An 18,045-nucleotide genomic window follows, 5' to 3' on the forward strand; every position below is an offset into this window, starting at 1 on the left:
GATGTTATCCGCAAAGGGCCAGTGTGTACCCGGGTTTTTGCTGCAACTCCCTAATTAGATTATTAATTAGAGAACTGATCGGCTGAAGAGTCCTCACACCTGGGTTCGAACAGCTGACCTAAAGGTTATCCCAAAAACACGCATACACACCAGCCCTTTGCGGATAAGATTGCTCACCCCTAGGCTAGAACATTTCAGAGGCCCAAAAAACAGGCAGTAGCATAATTCTGCAAATTGTATAACAACAAATTGAGTTGCTGGAAAGGTTTGAATAAATCTTAATTAGAGACACAAGTCGGGCTAGGCGATAAAACGATTACGATAATTATCACAGTATAATTTTCCTCAGTTTAATCTCACCTAAGGTGCATAAATCCCCAGGGCTGGCCCTTACACATCTCAATCTCTTTATACACCTGTGTTTTTGTTAATGGACTTGTAGAACATTCCAGAGGTTTATGCTCAAAATCCATTTCTGGAATAATAAAATCAAGCATACTTTGTGAACGTAAAAAAGGAAGGTCATGTGATTTACTTAAAAGACATTCCATGGTCAGGTTCCATTTTTTCTGAACGTTATATGCAGGGCAGAGTCTCGGTAGACCAGTGTGCTGCTGAATCCCAATATACAACTAAAGACATTCTGTCTACCGTCTCTCTTTTTGTCACAATTTTCCACAAACTCGTTCATTAATTAACCTTCAAAACCAATATTATTGACTGACCTACCTGAGGGCTGACCTTAACCCCCAACCACCTAAGGATCATTAGTCATAGATCTTTATCATCTGGCTTTGTTTAAATGAGCTATCGTTTTCAGTGGTCTTAATTAAGCCAGTCTGCCATTTACAGAGGTGGAAAGTTCAGGTTCAGAAAGTAAAAATCCAGACCAAGATTTTGTTTCAACCAACTAGCTGAGTACTCTGTGACTGTAACTCTATACTCAACTAGTTGGTTGAAACAAAATCTTGGTCTGGATTTTTACTTTCGAAACCTGAACTTTCCACCTCTGTAAATGGCAGACTGGCTTAATTAAGACTACTGAAAATGATAGCTCATTTAAACAAAGTCAGATGATAAAGATTCTGGATTTTTACTTTCTGAACCTGAACTTTCAATCTCTGTCCATTTAGCTATTATTATGGCTCAGACTTTGTCTAAATTAGCAAGCAATTTATGGTCACAATTTAATGGAAATGTATAATGATTTCCTATTGTATAAGGGATACATAAGGGATTGCTTGTTCATTTAATATTTTTATTGAAGAATGCATTACAGAACATATTGAAACTAATGTATTTTATTTTATTAATATATGCTTGCTGTGAACCATATAAAAAACACTGCCAACATTTTATTAGAAACATATTTATTAGTCACCTCATATAAATTATATCTTGCACAAAAGTATAAAAGTAGATAAAAGTACATAAATCTTAGCTTACAGATAAGCTATTCGCTGTAATTTAGGTTGTGAGAATGTGGCTTGTGTATAATACCATAGCATACAAACTGGAATGAAAATGGATATTTACACTGGTTACATCGTTCTGCCAAGATGCATTAATACAATGTTTGTAATCAATCACAAATTCTTTGGAAATCACCATCCATTGAAAAATCACATTCACTTCTGTACCCTGTTCTACATTCATGCTTCGTTAAATTATTTATTTTTAAAACCAGAAAAGATAAAACGCAGTCATTATCAAAGCATGTGCCCACCTGCAGTACTCAGTGGTGGAAATATAGACAACCAAAGAACTGGTTCATGGTCTCAGATTTACCACAACTGACTGCAACTTTATTAGTGTCATTGATGTGCCCATTTGGCATTAAAACATATGGAAGCATCGCAAATGACATTTCAGTAAATGCATTGGCTTAAATCTTATATCGATTATAGCAGTAGTAGTTAGTTATCTTTACGATCATTGCGATAACTTGAAATAAGCACCAATTGTAACTTTGACCTTTTTTTTATCTGCCTACATGTAACCATAAATTAATAATTAATAAGCAATCAATGAATTATTCGTAACAAAAGATGGAATCAAAACCTGTGCTGAAGTTAAACAATTAGGTCCTGAAGCACAACCAAAACTACATGTACATTACAATAACTGCTGTGGTCGATTGTTTATTCATGAGGAGGAGATGTGTGATGTTTAAATCAAACGTATGTAAGAAATTAACATTGGAAACCTTGAATTCCTATTTGCCAAAAATATAGATAGCATATCTGTGAATTGTCATACAAAAAAATATCACAATTAAAGTAGAGTGAGCCGAAGGAACGCACCGGAATTCAGGCTCCTCACACAATATACTGTAACTGCAAATGTACCCAAAATGCATTTGGTTACATTGTGTTATAACACTGTATCTCAATGTTTTAGACCAACTTAAATGCATCATTGCAGTTTATGTTAAACCATAATATATGCCTGGAATTAATCATTTCCAGTCCTTGAGGTAATACAAAAGTTCTTTCCAAAGTACAAAATAGAAATTTACTATCCATTTCCTAACTACAGGTTGCATGGAAAAAAGTTTGACATACTTCGCTTTGAAGTTCTTATCGTTCCTCCTTGAATAAATCTGTGTGCCAAACATAAATAAATTACTGTCACTTACAAGGGCAGGTCACATAGCTTTTGTTCTTCATACAGCATCCATGTGATTTTTGCTGGATATACACCATAAAGAGGATTTTAAATATAAAACAGGTCTGCTCGTCTTCATCTTTGATTGCCATAGAAAATGCATAAAAATAAGCATTTAAATAAAAATGTATTTATTCAGCTCTTCAAAAATAACCAGCCTAAAAGGATTCAACGTTTACAGCTCATCTTCTACAGCTTCTGATGCAACTTCTGTAGCCATTTCAGCCATTAAGTTTGCTGATCTTTTCACAGAGTATCGACAGATATTGCGTAAGCTTGACCAATGCAATGATGATGGTACCTCCAAAGAAAATAATCGTGGGCCAAAAGAGGGACTGTAGAACTGTAGTATGGCTGTACAGCTGCGTTAGTAGAACGCTGTCCTGACGTTCGGCTGGGTCGTAATAGCAGCAGAATTGAGGATGCAATCGTAGGTGCCCAATAATGTTTATAATTACTGTATGCATTGTCACAAGATCCTTTTGACATTTTGGCACATAGAAACACTGTAACAGAAAAATATATTTGAGGTTTTATGTTGACAATAATTCAAAATGATGACTGATCTGTAATAGATTTTTTTTTTTCATGTGTACGTATACAGTTGATATAGTTTGTATTACTATGACGTTTCTCATAATCAATTGGCAATTTCCTATTAATACAGGCAATTTTGGTGCAAATAACTGGCAAGTTCCTAACACAGGCAAATTTTTGAATACTAGTTTTGACAAAACTAATATTCAAAAATATTTGTCAGTCTTTTTCATACACCCACCCATCTTCTAATGGCTTATTCAATACAGAGTTGCAAGGTCTTCATTTTACATTATTGTGAATATTGAAAGAGTTGAATTATTTGAGTATAAATTTTCCATTTGTGTACTTAAAGCAACTGAATTAAAAGTAGTGATGCTGATCATGAATCGGACAGTACTTGATAAGCACTGTACAAATGTCTGGTTCATAATGCCTTTTGCACCTTGAATATGAAAAAGTATTGCATATTTCTCCGGACTTACATCTGGGTTCATATTGTGCATCTCCTCGTTCAGCAACAGACGCACAGTCTTCCCAGATGTATTCAGACTGACAAACACTTGCAGGCAGGGATACTTAGACGTTTTCCGGCAGTCAGAGCCACAGCTGTAAGTACAGTTGATCTCTCCTATGATAGTAGAATTGATCACACTGCAGCTGGATTCCTCTGTCCACACACTGAACATAATCGAGGAGAAAAAATATGGTGTGTTTGGTGGATTTCTGCTTATATATTTTGTAGACAGAACATTGCCAAGAGGAAGAACTGGAACAGTAGACACACACATGCACACGATGATACAGTATCAGTCACTGTACTGTACCTGTCTGAATAGGAGCGCACTATTGTAATGCCCAGAATGAAATAGATCATAATGGAGCAGAGGATCATGACGAGGCCTAAGAGAATCGCCCTGTCCTCTCCAGCCTTAAGAGCAGTCACAGTTTTCTTCTTGTCCAGAGAGTCGTACTCCCAGATTTTCTGGTAAATTGTCCTGATGCATGAAACACATAATAGATTTTTTTAGCTTTCTGAAATTCTAAAGGTAGTTGAGTAATTCATTTTACTTTTAAGTGACGCTAATTTTATATGACTAAATTTCACAGCTTATCTCTTTGGGTTCCGTAATTCATTTGTGTTGTGTGCATGTTTGCTATACTTATAAACAGTATTTTTACATTTGCATGCAATACTTTTGATATAATGCATATATACATTCGTCAATCTGAAATGGAAAAAATAATGAATGCCCTTTCTTAAAAATTACAGTGTAACAACCTAGTCGGTCAACAACATTCAAATCTACTGGACGGCACTTTTTCGGTAATTAAAATAGGGCTTATTTTATCTTAAAGTTGCTCTCTACCTTCTTCCTTGGCTTGGTCCCTGGGCTCCTTTGCTCCCTGCCCAGAGGAACATTCTCCGGGAGACTTTAGTGCTCTGCCCACTCACAGAAGTCGTCTGAGAGGATGGCTGGAAAGACCTGGGGGAGAGACGCTCAGTTATCTGTGTACTCACACTCAAGCTGTGATCCTGGCGTCCTGCCTCCACAGTCCCTCTGAAAAGAAAGGAATCACACGGCTCCTACTTTGCATGGTGGAATTCCGTTAAAGGAGGTGACAGAAGATGAACGATGGAGGAACAGTCTTCAGATCACAAGCCTAGCATGCGTCAAGCCTTCCTAATTGGTCCTAAATTTTCGGGCTGCTCATTTGTTATTTAATATTTGTATTCCAAAGTGGCAGTGGTAGTGGAATGATAATTAGCTGACAGCACTTAGACTGGCACAACATAGATCCCTTGCAAAATTTCAGCAATTAGTTTTAGGCAAAGGGTTTCAAGGTCATCATCTCGTATGGTAAATAAGGAGTATAAATAAACCATGTTTTGCTTTGAACTCTAAGCTAGAGCATACAAAAATGTCTTTCAATCAAACTACTTTATGGGATTATCATGTTGCACATTTTATGCGTCATTGATTTATATCATGTCAGGATAGAATTTAACACGTTAATGTGTTAAGTATACCTGTTAATTCAACAGCATTTAAATCATAACAATTCAGGGTTATTTTATATTAGTATGCAACTACAGTGAATATATATAGGCCATATATCAGGTAATTTGTCCAGAGCAACTCAGGGTTAAGGCCCTCGTTCAGGGGCCACATGGTGGTTGGATAAGAGGTGATGACATTTTGGGCAATGTTTTACCGGCGAGATGCCTGATTTATATTGGGCTTTTTATGGTATTTCAGCTGTGCAATTCAGCATTAAGGCACATCAACAGCAGTGTGTCGCATCCTTTCTGCTCAGCAGTGAAAAGAATTTGCTGGCAATTTATCTGTCGCTCACTTCTGTAGTAGCAACCTTGTCACCTATCCGCCCCAAGAGAGGGAGGGCCGATCAAGCACATAGGAGAAATATTCTGAGACTGTCCCGACAAAGGAAACTATAGTACAAAACTTCAGCAGCCTAATTAGCCATACAGCTGCACTTGACACGTTTTTTTCCCCATCATCCATAGTCCCGATGTTCTAATCTGTTATTTCTGTTCCAGAAGGCAATAGAGTCACTGGTGTTGATCGAACCCTCTTGTTTCTACTGTAATGGTAAACTGATCCATCCAAATCCCGATCCCCTACCCTCTCTTCTTGCTTCATCAAAATGGGCTCTGGAACTGCCAACCAGCTGTCAAGAAGGCAGGCTTCATATCAGCCTGTTCTGCACTCCACTGCTTTCTGCACCTCGTACTCAAAGAAAGATGGATCAACCTTTACAATCCTAACCCTGGACACTCTCTGCTCTGCTCCCTCCCTGATGCACATACCATGAAACTCTGAATGGAGTGAATACAAAATCTCCTTACCTTCTGCTTTTTCTATATTTTTTTCTCATCAACTTTCCTACTCCTCCGACATCATATGTTACGGTGTTAATGTCACTCATTAAAATAAATTGTCTGGTGTCTGACACACAGTGGCACAAAGCCATGATAACACGGTTGCTATGGCGGTAACTTCTCATTAGGGATTGACCTTGATGGTTTAGGCAGACTGATGAACAGCATCTGTCATTTCTCACCACCTTCTAATACACGAGTTATCCTTATTATATAAAAAACTATTTTCTGCCTTTTTAGTGAACCTGCCACCATCTCTTCTCTCATATTTTAACATGATCTTATTACACTAACTTATTAAATTTTATATTTCTAATTTTCTTCCTAATCCAGTTTTTATGAGGTGGGGTGGGCTGGGGGGGGGGTCACCACTTATTATTTTGGTAAAGATACAAAATCTTTCTAAATTAATAATTGTGCAAAATATATGAATATGTCAATTCTTGCACAGTTAAAAACTCAATAAAAGCATCTAATATTTTTTAATTTGTCCACCCATATATTCATCTGACAGTATACCTGTAAAAGAATAAAATTAATATCAGATATTAATGGGGAATGGGGAAATGGATGTTGGGTATGAATGATACTCAACATCGGAAGAGGACTACGGTAAGTTTGCCCGTTTCATCTCATACAGTTCCTGTTTCATCCCATACAGTTCCTGATTCATCCAATACAGTTCCTGTTACATCCCATAAATTCCTGTTTCATCTCATACAGTTCCTGTTTCGTCACATACAGTTACTGTTTCCTCCCATACAGTTCCTGTTTCATCACATACAGTTCCTGCTTCATCACATACAGTTCCTGCTTCATTCCATACAGTTCCTGTTTCATCACATATAGTTCCTGTTTCATCACATACAGTTCCTGTTTCCTCCCAACAGTTCCTGTTTCATCACATACAGTTCCTGTTTCCTCCCATACAGTTCCTGTTTCATCACATACAGTTCCTGCTTCATCCCATACAGTTTCTGTTTCATCCCATACAGTTCCTGCTTCATCCCATACAGTTCCTTTTTCATCACATACAGTTCCTGCTTCATCCCATACAGTTCCTTTTTCATCACATACAGTTCCTGTTTCATCCCATACAGTTCCTGTTTCATCCCATACAGTTCCTTCCATGATGCTTTGTTAAAATATGATATAAAGTTTGTAATGCTGCCCTTCAGCTTATATTTAGCAAAGAAAAGTGCCATCTCTGTTGATGCCTAAATTCATTACTATGTCCACTGTGTCTCATTAGCATCACTGTGTTCATTAACAACATGGCCTCAACTTACCTCTCTCATTTAGCAGAAGATTACATGCCTAATTTTGCATGATATTGTACCACTAATGACATCACAGAAGGTAAAGGACATAATTGCATATCAAAGGACATTACTGCTGTTGTTAAATGAATAAACAGCAGAGTCAAAACCAGTTATGTATGCAAGCTGATGCAGTGGAATGGGTTGCCTGAACTTTTAATATCATACTGCTTTCAGTCATATCCAGAAGCTTAAATTAAATGTTGAATTTAAAACTGCAAACATTGAAAGGTATTATTTCGCTCTATATATAAAAGTTGTTTAAATATACAGTTCACTTACTGCATTATTCTGTTGATTGTAACAACCTGTAAGACCCTGAAGGATATAAGTATGGTTTGCAGTGCTAATGCTTTGTAAGGAGCATTCAGTGAGCTAATGCTTTTGGAATTTGAAACACTTTAGCTGATAACCCTGATATAGTTCACCAATTTACCGTGTGTAATTATTTATTACCAGGAATTACATTTCATAAATGATTCTTGTGTTCTGTTAAATTTTCCTTATGATTTTAGTTTTTCTCCTATGTTTTTGTAACTTTTTCCCCCCACAGACATTTACTATAGTTCTTGATTTACTGCCAAAACTTTAGTGTTTGACTTACCGCCATTAACCAAGCAAATATAATTGTTCTCTAATGGTGTATTAGACTAATGAGAATTTTATTATTTCACATGCTGTTGCTCAGATGTAATGAAAAACCATTGGGGAAATCCATGTGTGTCTGTATTGCTCATGGGGAGTGAGATGGGACATGCATTAAGTACCCAATTCAACCACAGAGATGAATACAGTGCTGGTATTCTATTCGCCTCTTCATTATCTTCCTGAATTGTGGCTTTATCCAGAACCATTTATTGTCTATTTACTCCTTATAAGCTAAGGCTGCAAGCAGCATACTTCCCATTACATTGTTAAATTAGTGCAATATTTTCTTCCCAGTATTATTCTTGTCAAACTTTTTAATCATGCGGAACGATAAGGATGCTAATGACTCATTAGCATTTTTAGATATTTCTTTGTTTTGTCATTTCTTGCACGTCAGCCATTGAGCAGCGTAACTCTTGCAAACTTGGCTGGTTTCAAAACAGCATATCAAACCTGGTTTGTCTTTGCATAGCTATTGCATTGACACGATGCACTCCTGCTTTCAATTTTGAATGTTTTTTTTTTATTTCGTAATTAATAAACAGAGAAGTATTCTCAGATTCAGATGTACTGGATGTGTTGCCAACATCTGCTCTTCAATTTAATCCCTGACTTATTCTGAATACTCCAGATCAAGAAACTTCAGATCGGAACTTTTTGTTTATTGTCAAGACATAATTCTGATTCATAATTAATTTAGGTTTGCAGCAACAAAGGATTTTAATATTTATGCAATACCACATTTTCCATTTTTCCATGCATATTAATTATGTGTGGGACAGTTTATATACAGCAACTTGTAATAGCTTTTTCAAGGTGTCATAACTTCAAGTTTTAAAATATGAAAATTATGGAGAAGTCTTTTTGTAAAAAAAAATATTAATAAAAAAAGTTTGATGTTGAATACATTTATAATAAGAGCATTAGGGTTAAATATTTAAAAATAATTGTCTACAAATTATGTGCATATTTACAGTATACCCTCTTCCAAGCAGTTATCTAGCACAGGGTCATAAGGGGGCCTGGGGCAACATTAGGGCACATGGCAGGGGTACATCCTGGGCAGGACATTGGGGCATTGCATGGCACACACAATGGGCAATGTAGAGACGCTAGTTAACCTAACCTAACATAGACGACACCCACAGAATAAAGGTAGAACAGAGGGAAGTAGGGGGCGAGGGAGGGCATATTGGCGCTTATTTTTGTTGTACCTGTCATATTGTGTCAATAAAGCTATACCTAGTTCATTGCAGATGATATTTCTAATTAAAAAATGCCTTTTATTTCAAAGTTTCTGACAGGGGATTAAATATTCAATATAGACGCTTACTGTTGTTCCTTGAGCTTTCCAAACCATCAATGGACATCATTACACAGAATCAAGGTTGTTATTACAAATCACCATGGTAATAACATATTTGTAAGAATTTGTTTTACTGATGAATACCTACAAATTTCCAATCTGTCGTCATTTATCATGTAATGACAACTATCGACTTATTTGAAATATTGAATTTATTATTCTTGTTTCAAGCAAAATAACACAACATTATGCTTCTCTATATTGACCTTATGGAAAATGCAGTCTTTCAAAAGCATTTCCTGGCATTAAATATATCCACAATTTCACTTTATGGGATTAATAAAGTTAACCATGAGATGCTGCATATTTCAACAAAAACATGCCGAAAAAATAACTTGATCCCTTCAGAATGCCGGACAGATCCGGAAAAGTGAAATTCTCTCCTGATGGCAGGCATATTGAGACAGCAGGTGCTGGACTATTTGCGTACTCAGAATAGGGCGCCTAGCTTTAGGTCAACAAAGACAGCCTTTCTTAAAAACGGCACATGTGACCCAACTGCAGTAGCAGGATACACTGGGCAGCCTCATGTTCTCTTTTTCTAGCTGTGTGTGTGTGTGTGTGTCACAGAAGGTGTTTGCCATCCCATTTGACTGTCACTAAAACCAGATCTATTTGTAACCTCCTGCTGTTTCACTACTCGTACGTTTGTACTGTTAGGAAGGCTCCTACTAGTGCTTTGGTTACAGTCGTTGTTGTGTTATATTGTACAATTATTGCATGTCTCTCAAAGAGATTTAGCTTTGCTGTATCAAAACCAAAATTAACCTCAGTATTTTTAGTAACTTTTCAAAGCATGTAGCCATGTGTTTGTTGACTCAGCCACTAACAAACCATGTTTGAATCAAGTTCTTTAATTAATTAAGTTAATTAAGTAAGCTGGTGGTGAAATTTATTGAATGCATGAAATGGCTGCGGTGGCCATGAGGAGAGATTTGGGAACCAAAGTGATGTTCATCTAGCTATCCAGCAAGATATCAATAACTTCTTAGAGAATAAGGAATCCTTCATACTTTTTATTGTGTTTATTTGCTTACGTTCTATAATAAAACAGTGCTTTTCTGAAAAAAATATACACTTACTACCCAGATAAATATAACAGTACTTTTAAAATATAAGGATAAGATAAACCTTTGTCATTGTCACTTGAACAACGAAATTGAAATGCAATTTTATTATATTGCTTATAGCAATAAGTCAGTCTGTACAGCTCAAATCCTGCAGACAGCAAAAGCAAAAGCGCAAACATTCAAATTGTTAGCTGAAGCATATCCTTTAATCGGCAGCTCTCAATTCAAAACATTGACACAAAACCTATAAAAAGCAATCCAGTTTTCACAGTATTACTACAGACAGCTGAACAAATGAACTTACGCCAGGTATCAAACCAGCAGATATAAATGACATACAAAAGCTTGTGTACATGTACTGTACACACTGGGACAAGCACATTGAGACACAAGAATTGAACTTGTACAGATAAGGCAGAAAAGAAATGGAAATCTTATGCTAAGACAGATAACAGAAAAAGTGGGTAAATTCTGATTTGTCATATCTGGACCATATTAATTGGCTGATGCAGCCCCATCTACCCCAGTAGATTGGTCCAATCAACTCCAGAGGATTAATCAGTTTCTGACTATTCATTGGTCCATGCACAATCTAAACTTTTTAAAATCAGTTTCTGACCAAAGACATTATAGACACGTTCAATATAATATAATCAACATGATTTTTATTCACAGATAAATATTTAACTTAACTTGTCCATTAAAGTGTTGTAGTAATATTGTCAAAAGTTTCTTTAAGCTTCGTTATCTAATTAATTCATCCCATATTCACTAATTTGTCTTCTCATTGATTAATCTGTTAATTTCCTATCAAAGCAAATTTATAGTACAAAAACAACATTTCATTATGCTTTATTTGAGAAATTGGATGACGGACAGGCGGCGTAACATGAATCACATCTGCAAGATTGAACCCATGAAAATCAGTCCCAGTCTTACAATAGTCTTTCCATGCAAACACAGACAGTAAGTAAAGACTGCCTACAACAAAATGCCCAAATGCCATATCGTTTTTTCCATATTCTAGAGTACTTAAGAATGGTGAAGTAATAAACACAAACTCAGTAACTGTACCTTTGCTGCATGTCGTGTTATTTCTTGGAAAAATCTTGCTCAGCTCCTCTGCAATTGTGAAACTGTGATGCGTTTATGATGCCATTTTATTGACACACACCACTAACTTTCATGTGATACTAATCTGAGGCATCTGCAAGTCTCAGTACATGTTCTTTCTTTTGGAAGACAGTAGTAAGATAATCAGTCAGCTGTGCATTGGTGAGTAACTGCAAGAGGCTCTTAGGGCAGGTTCAAAGTCAACACCTCTGAGTAAATACTGAATCATGCAGTGAGGACAAGGTAGCAGCGTTGTGTTTGGGCAGCAATATAAGAAGTTATGAACAGATGGTTTTAGCGAACACATCATGAAAGATATATCTGTCAGCGCAAGCTAATCATTTTTTAATATTAACATGTATTTAATCGCTAAGAGTGAATTGCATTGGTGCTCTTCAGCAAGCTGCTACTTCGTTCAAAGTGTCATGTGTTAAATGCATGAGGAGTATTAAAGCATAGAAAATGTTAGCTAATTGTGTAAATCAGATTGACAGGTTTTAGGGAAACTGGCAGTGATAAAAATGTAATATGCCGAAACATTTCAGTTGTCAAATATTAATAGTTTTTTAATATTTTGTGTTCAAAATATATTGCACATTAAGGCAAAAATTTATATGAATTAACTATTGGAACTTAAGCATTTTAACTTTTAAACAGATATAATCTTTACAATTTATTTCTATCTTAAACTCTGCAGTTACTTTTTAATTAGCAATTAAATAGGCAGAGAAATTACAGGAATTCTGTGAAACACGGTAAGTTATACTTAAGTTGTAAAGTCAAAAACTTACATTTCACAAAACAAAACAATTCTAGCACTTACTTTCATATTTATACTATGACAAACCTACGTTGTTTAATTTTGTTGATGTACATCTACATTGTACTAAATTGAATTTACTGAGAGGTACATTTGGCACAAACAGCATTTAATTTTTATTGCTGCTTTGACTAATAGCCTTTCAGGTTTTACACGGTGTTAGTAATGAGTACCCTGACATTTCATGTCCATGTAAACGATAACTTCCTCCGTAATTTGTTCGAATGTGCCACTAATGATGCTGTCAGTGTCATGGCAACGAGGCCAAGCACACACACAATGTCAACAAAATGTCAACGGATGAGATGCTTCCCATGAATGGCAAACAGTGGCACACAAATGTACTAATATGTAGCACTGAATATAGTAACGCTCAGATGCACAGTAGTTTCTTTGTGATATACTGTCACCATATCGATGTATACATACATTTTTAAATGTCCCAATACAAAATATTTCCAAAATTAAAATATTCAATGCAACATATAAACAAAAATATCACTAAATGGTAATACAACCAAGTTTATCATTCGGGTTTCAACTAACATTTTTAATTTACTGTTATTTAACTAGTAAATATAACTATATAAGTAATTTAGAGCACTGTCTTTTTATAGGCCTGATAAGAAACATATATTCATCTTTTTACAGCAAACACAAGCAACCTGATCGCAGTCTTAGAGTTATTGCATGACAAGACCACCTACAGAAACTGCAGACCCACACTCATCCCTGTACAGTGGGATTCACCCTTACTGGTATTATAGTTATATATTAACTGTAATGTTCTGTTAAAGGTCTGTGGTCGTAGATCCGTTGCTGTGTGGAAGTCATGCTGGAAGAGGAAACGACAGAAGCTAATCACATGTTGTGGGTCAGAGAGCATTTTTCAAATATTGGGTTACATTTTGTTTTGCACATTACAGCCAGGTAATACGTGAGAACCCTGAGATGAAAACCTGTCACTTATATAAATATCACTGGTATATTTGACAGGAATTTAAAGTTTTTTTTTCCTTTTTACTCAGTTTTAAAATTATATGAAGTGTTATATGAATGGATACATTTGAGCTTTATAAAGTGGGGAAGAAGACACACAATGACTAGTATTTTTTAAGAGACGAATTCCGGATTGTAATTGAGTTAAATCATTTCCAGCGCTCCACATTCCCATACAGTCTTCATTTGTAACACTCAGACTCCCTCATGGATTGCAATAGAAAATGCAGTAATTAAATATAAGGAACAGCAGGAACCACTGTGCTGTTCTGCTGAGACAACCAGCACATTTCAAATGTAATGCCTGTGGACAGCTCTGTGAAAGAAAACAAGGCATTGTAGTGAAAAAAAATTACTTAAAATCCTTGGAATCTAAACAGTGCATGCACATGGATACAGATGTGGTTATAAAACAATGAGTCATTCTGTGTAATTCAGCTTGCCATTAGTCTTCCTCAGCTATTTACAAACACAGCCAAGTTGTGGGTAGACTGCTTGTTTATATTCTATATAACGTAACATTAACTAAAATATTGATGTTCAGGAGGAAAAATGTGTAAAACAGTAACCTCTTCTAATACATGTCTGGTACATTACATGTCGTACTGCATAAATGTCATACGTGTATGATATGTGAGTGACATTAATTCCTGAGGAACTGTATAACTTTTTATTCATCACGCTTAAGCAACTAAGGAGAATCACTAGTTTGTGTAAATTCTACCTTGAGCCTGCTGTCACTCCAAGGTCCTCTGTCTCTATGTAAATGGGAGTGCCAAACAGCGAGTTTGGAACACAAAACTTGTGACATGTTCAGAAAAGGTCAAAGAGTTAGGATGACCCATTACCACTTAGCCGATTGTGTCGGAAAGAAAAACAGGTGAGAGGAGGAAAGACTTCTCATTCCGACCAGAGAAAGTCGGGACTAGAAAATAACTATGTATGGGACACAGAAGTTTACAGGATACGGGACTTAATCAGCAATGGTGTATATTAGTGGGAAATCGGGGATAACAGTGTCAATCCAGTTACCAGGTTATACGTGTGGGAGTAATTTTTATCGTATACCTTGATTGGAATTTCAGAGGAGATCTTTTCAGGCTTTTATTCACTTACCCTATGAGACACATGCTGTCTCACCCGACATCTTTGCATTATCATTTATCGCATGAAATCTAATAAGTTTAATGGTGCCAGATACTGTGAAACATAAGAGCAGGTAAGATGGTGGGAATCATTCCTGAGTGTCCGGTAGGGAATTTAATACTCTTTGCTTTTTTTGTCCTGTGTTCCAATCCCTGCTTCCCTCGGAGCTTGTTTCTTTTTTTGGCGATACTCTTCAGCAGCCCTACATCACTGAGCTCTAGCTTCTGAGAGTAGCTAAAATATTGTTGGGTTTCTGTTTCCATGGGTGAGTGTCTGTGTGTCTCTGCCATCCCAACCATGGCATGAACCATGACAACTTTTAAGTGATAATCAAAAGTGTAAAAAATAAAATAAAATCACCTTTGCCTAGATTACAATTTTATTATTCAAAGTAGAGTTAAATTTATGTTTTGAATGTTGGGAAATTTTAGAATAAATTTCTGTTTTATACCAATTATACAGAGCATTTCACATACCAGGCACAGTGGGAGTTCTCAGCTCCTCACCGGTGTCTCAGCAAGACAGAAAAAAACAGGGAGATGACAGGTAGAGGTAGATAAAAGCAGATCTGAGGCAGAGCGGACAGCACTTGAAAGAGCAGGTGCATGGTGAACAGATGAAATGCAGCCACTGTTTGCTTATTGAAATAACAGCCTCATGATATGACATCAGTCCCCTGCTGCTTGGAAGCTGTACAACAATCAGCACAACTTTATTTCCCGCAATCTTTTAAGACTTAAAGATTGAAAATTAAAACATCAATTCATTCTAAAATACAGAAATTTGTTCAGGCATTATTCTCCAGGTGAGAAACTTGAATCAGTACCAGGAATACCTGTTCATGCATTATACTGGCGAGTATTTGTAGTCCAGTGTTAAACATGTCCCATTCTGTGCAGTGTTTTCATGTTCTGCTAGTTTCCAATTGGTTAAGCGGTTAAGAAGTACATGACCATGGATAAATGAATAATACATTTTATTACTGTTTATTTCATGGTTGTGTGTACAGTATACATGTATTCTAGCGTTGTGGCTTAGGTGTCATGATTGGAAGGGAAATCAGAGCCAAATAACCATACAACCACTAAGAGTAAACTGTGCCGTATTTGTATGTATCTGTACAATTCACTTACAGTGACCCTGAATTTAGAGTTAATATTACAAGTGATGAAAGAGTAATGGGCATGAGTGTAGAGTGCTGATGGTCTGCAGTGTCTCCTCAATGTGCTTGACCATGCAGCAACACTCTGAAAATAGAAAGTTTAACGCAGGCATCTGTTCCATGAGACCTGGTGAAGGTTACTGAGTATTGCGTGGGTTAGCAGGTCAAGACCGATTAAGACAAGGGACACTATTATTGTTGTGTGCGACTTCCCCGAATGGTAACAGCCTAACAGGTCCTCCCAGCCCTAAATGGCTTTTTAGTTCCTACTCAAAATGCTATTTGATTTGCCTTTAGTTATTTTAAGACGTTGATATATTCCTGTTAGCTCTTATCCTTACACAACATGACAGAGCAGCAGTGCGCTAACATTTTTCATTTTACTCTCCAGGGACAAATTATGTGCTATAAATATCTGTGCAAATCCCTCTCCCAAACACATTTATTTAGTCAGCAACACCGTTCGTGGTCTTTTTTTACTTTTTCTTTTAACAGCTCGTTCCTTATTGAATCATTGCCGAAACCATGAAACGGGGTTAAACCTCACTGGAGGAGGCACCAGGGTCTGTACCTTTCTGTCTGGTGGCCCTCAACACACAACTGTCTCTAAGGAGGAAACATTTACATTTTTTGATCTTCAATGCATAGATAGGCAAGAGAAAAAAGGAAAAATTCAACTGAGGCTAATTACTCCATCTGCAACATGCTACAATATGCTACAATATGCTACAATATGCTACATGCCTACATGCACGTTACGGCTGTTTTTTTCTTTTTACTATTTACAATGTAATACAACAGATTAAGTACTTCACCTAGAACAATAACATTCTGTAACACAGAATAACAAATTCAAAAGCAGTGGAAGATGGAAGACCTGCGTACACTTACTCATAACCTGTTATTTCGTGTAACCAGGTTTTTGAGAAATGAGGAAAATACACTTTAAGTGAACTACAATTTGCATTTGAGGATTTGCCTTGCGCTAGATGGAAAACACAAAGTACCGTAAAACACAATAAGCCTGGAATGAGTCGTTGAATAGCCTTGAACAAATCTTACCTTTAGTTGCACTATTTTCTTTGGACTGTGCTATCAATCCCATTCTCATTTAAAGATTGAGGGTTGCAGCGTTATTGTTCAAGCTCCTTCCTAGAAGTTGATTATTAGAGACACAGTTCTGCTAAATGTCTGGGTCAAGTGCCGGTGTCCCCACATGTGTGACATAGCTCATGGTGCACTAAGAGTGACAGGCACAATGGACTCTCATGCTTAAAATTAGTCAGCCAAGCATTGTGGTTGCATGTGCTTAAGTAAGTGTGTGTGTGTGTCTATTATGTTTATATTACATTATGGGGACCAAATGTTCCCCACAATGTAATAAAAACCTGTTATTTTGACATTGTGAGGACCATTTTCCAGTCCACACAAAGATCTGTTAATGCAATCAAAAAACTTAAAATGCCAAAAGTCTCGCATTTTGTTTGGTTACTTATGGTTAAGGTTAGGGCTGGATAGGGGTTAAGGATTAGGATTATGCCCATAGAAATACATGGAGAGTCTCTAAAAAGATATGAATACAAACGCATGCGGGCACACGTGTGTGTGCGTGTGTGTACGCGTGTGTGTGTGTGTGTGTGTGTCCTAAGTGAAGCCATTAGCTCCATCACATTTCCAATCAAGGTTATGTAACAATGTTCTAGTTCATGTGTGATTATATATTTATCAATTGTATAAAAATGTGGAGATCTTTGAGCAACTAACCTGGCTAAGGAATCAGTTCTGAGTGAGGAAATGTTTCAATTGCGAATATCAGTGTTCGGGTCTGAGCCCTGCTGTTATTCCAGTGTGACTAGGAGCTAAGTGGCACCAGAACCTAGTTACCATTCATGAGAGCTGTCTATCTGAACAGGGAGAGCGGGGGAATGGCCTGCCCCAGATCGTTCTGGAAGACTAAGCACAGCAGGGTGTAGTTTGAGCCAAAATTTCTGTCATTCTTGTCATTGGATGACTGCAAAAGAAATAAATCCTGCAAAAAAATGTAAAAGACCAGGTAAAGTAAGCTTAAAAAGATTTAATTGGTGGTATGTTCAGAGTTTTTTTTTCTTTTAACTCTCACTTTTTTTAACTACTGTTACGTGCAGAGAACTTATGGTTCTTTTTTTAAGCTTTTGGAATTTATTACATATTCTTCTGACTTAACCAGCTCTCTTATTGCTCAAAAAACATTTCAGAACATTTCAAGATAGTATTAGTGACCCATTGATAACCGGGATAATGGGGTTTGCTTCAT

General features: G+C 36.6%; 1 protein-coding gene across 6 annotated transcripts; it reads right to left on the bottom strand.

Moving 5' to 3' along the window:
• Positions 1-1,353: 1,353 nt before the first annotated feature.
• Positions 1,354-17,580, bottom strand: s100p (S100 calcium binding protein P). 6 transcript variants are annotated; one of them, XM_072699928.1, is made up of 6 exons: positions 17,517-17,580; positions 16,815-16,904; positions 4,575-4,691; positions 4,032-4,202; positions 3,690-3,885; positions 1,354-3,173 (listed from the first exon to the last, which is right to left on the bottom strand). In XM_072699928.1, exons 3-6 carry the CDS (start codon positions 4,625-4,627, stop codon positions 2,889-2,891), a joined length of 705 nt encoding a protein of 234 aa, XP_072556029.1. In that variant the 5' UTR covers positions 4,628-4,691; positions 16,815-16,904; positions 17,517-17,580; the 3' UTR covers positions 1,354-2,888. The 6 variants fall into 6 exon arrangements, with proteins under 6 accessions (XP_072556029.1, XP_023700096.1, XP_023700098.2 ...); XM_023844328.2 differs by lacking the exons at positions 16,815-16,904; positions 17,517-17,580 and adding an exon at positions 11,587-11,763 and having other exon boundaries at positions 1,354-2,602; positions 2,969-3,173; positions 4,575-4,766; XM_023844330.2 differs by lacking the exon at positions 17,517-17,580 and having other exon boundaries at positions 16,815-17,022.
• Between the last annotated feature and the right edge of the window lie 465 nt (positions 17,581-18,045).

The sequence above is a fragment of the Paramormyrops kingsleyae genome, chromosome 15, assembly GCF_048594095.1.
Source record: "Paramormyrops kingsleyae isolate MSU_618 chromosome 15, PKINGS_0.4, whole genome shotgun sequence".
NCBI classification, from domain to species: domain Eukaryota; kingdom Metazoa; phylum Chordata; class Actinopteri; order Osteoglossiformes; family Mormyridae; genus Paramormyrops; species Paramormyrops kingsleyae.

Coding starts and splice junctions, on each gene's coding strand:
- s100p (XM_023844327.2), bottom strand. Junction 3,886..4,031: donor GTGCGCTCCTATTCAGACAG/GTACAGTACAGT, acceptor GATTATGTTCAG/TGTGTGGACAGAGGAATCCA. Junction 3,174..3,689: donor TGCACAATATGAACCCAGAT/GTAAGTCCGGAG, acceptor TTTCTGTTACAG/TGTTTCTATGTGCCAAAATG.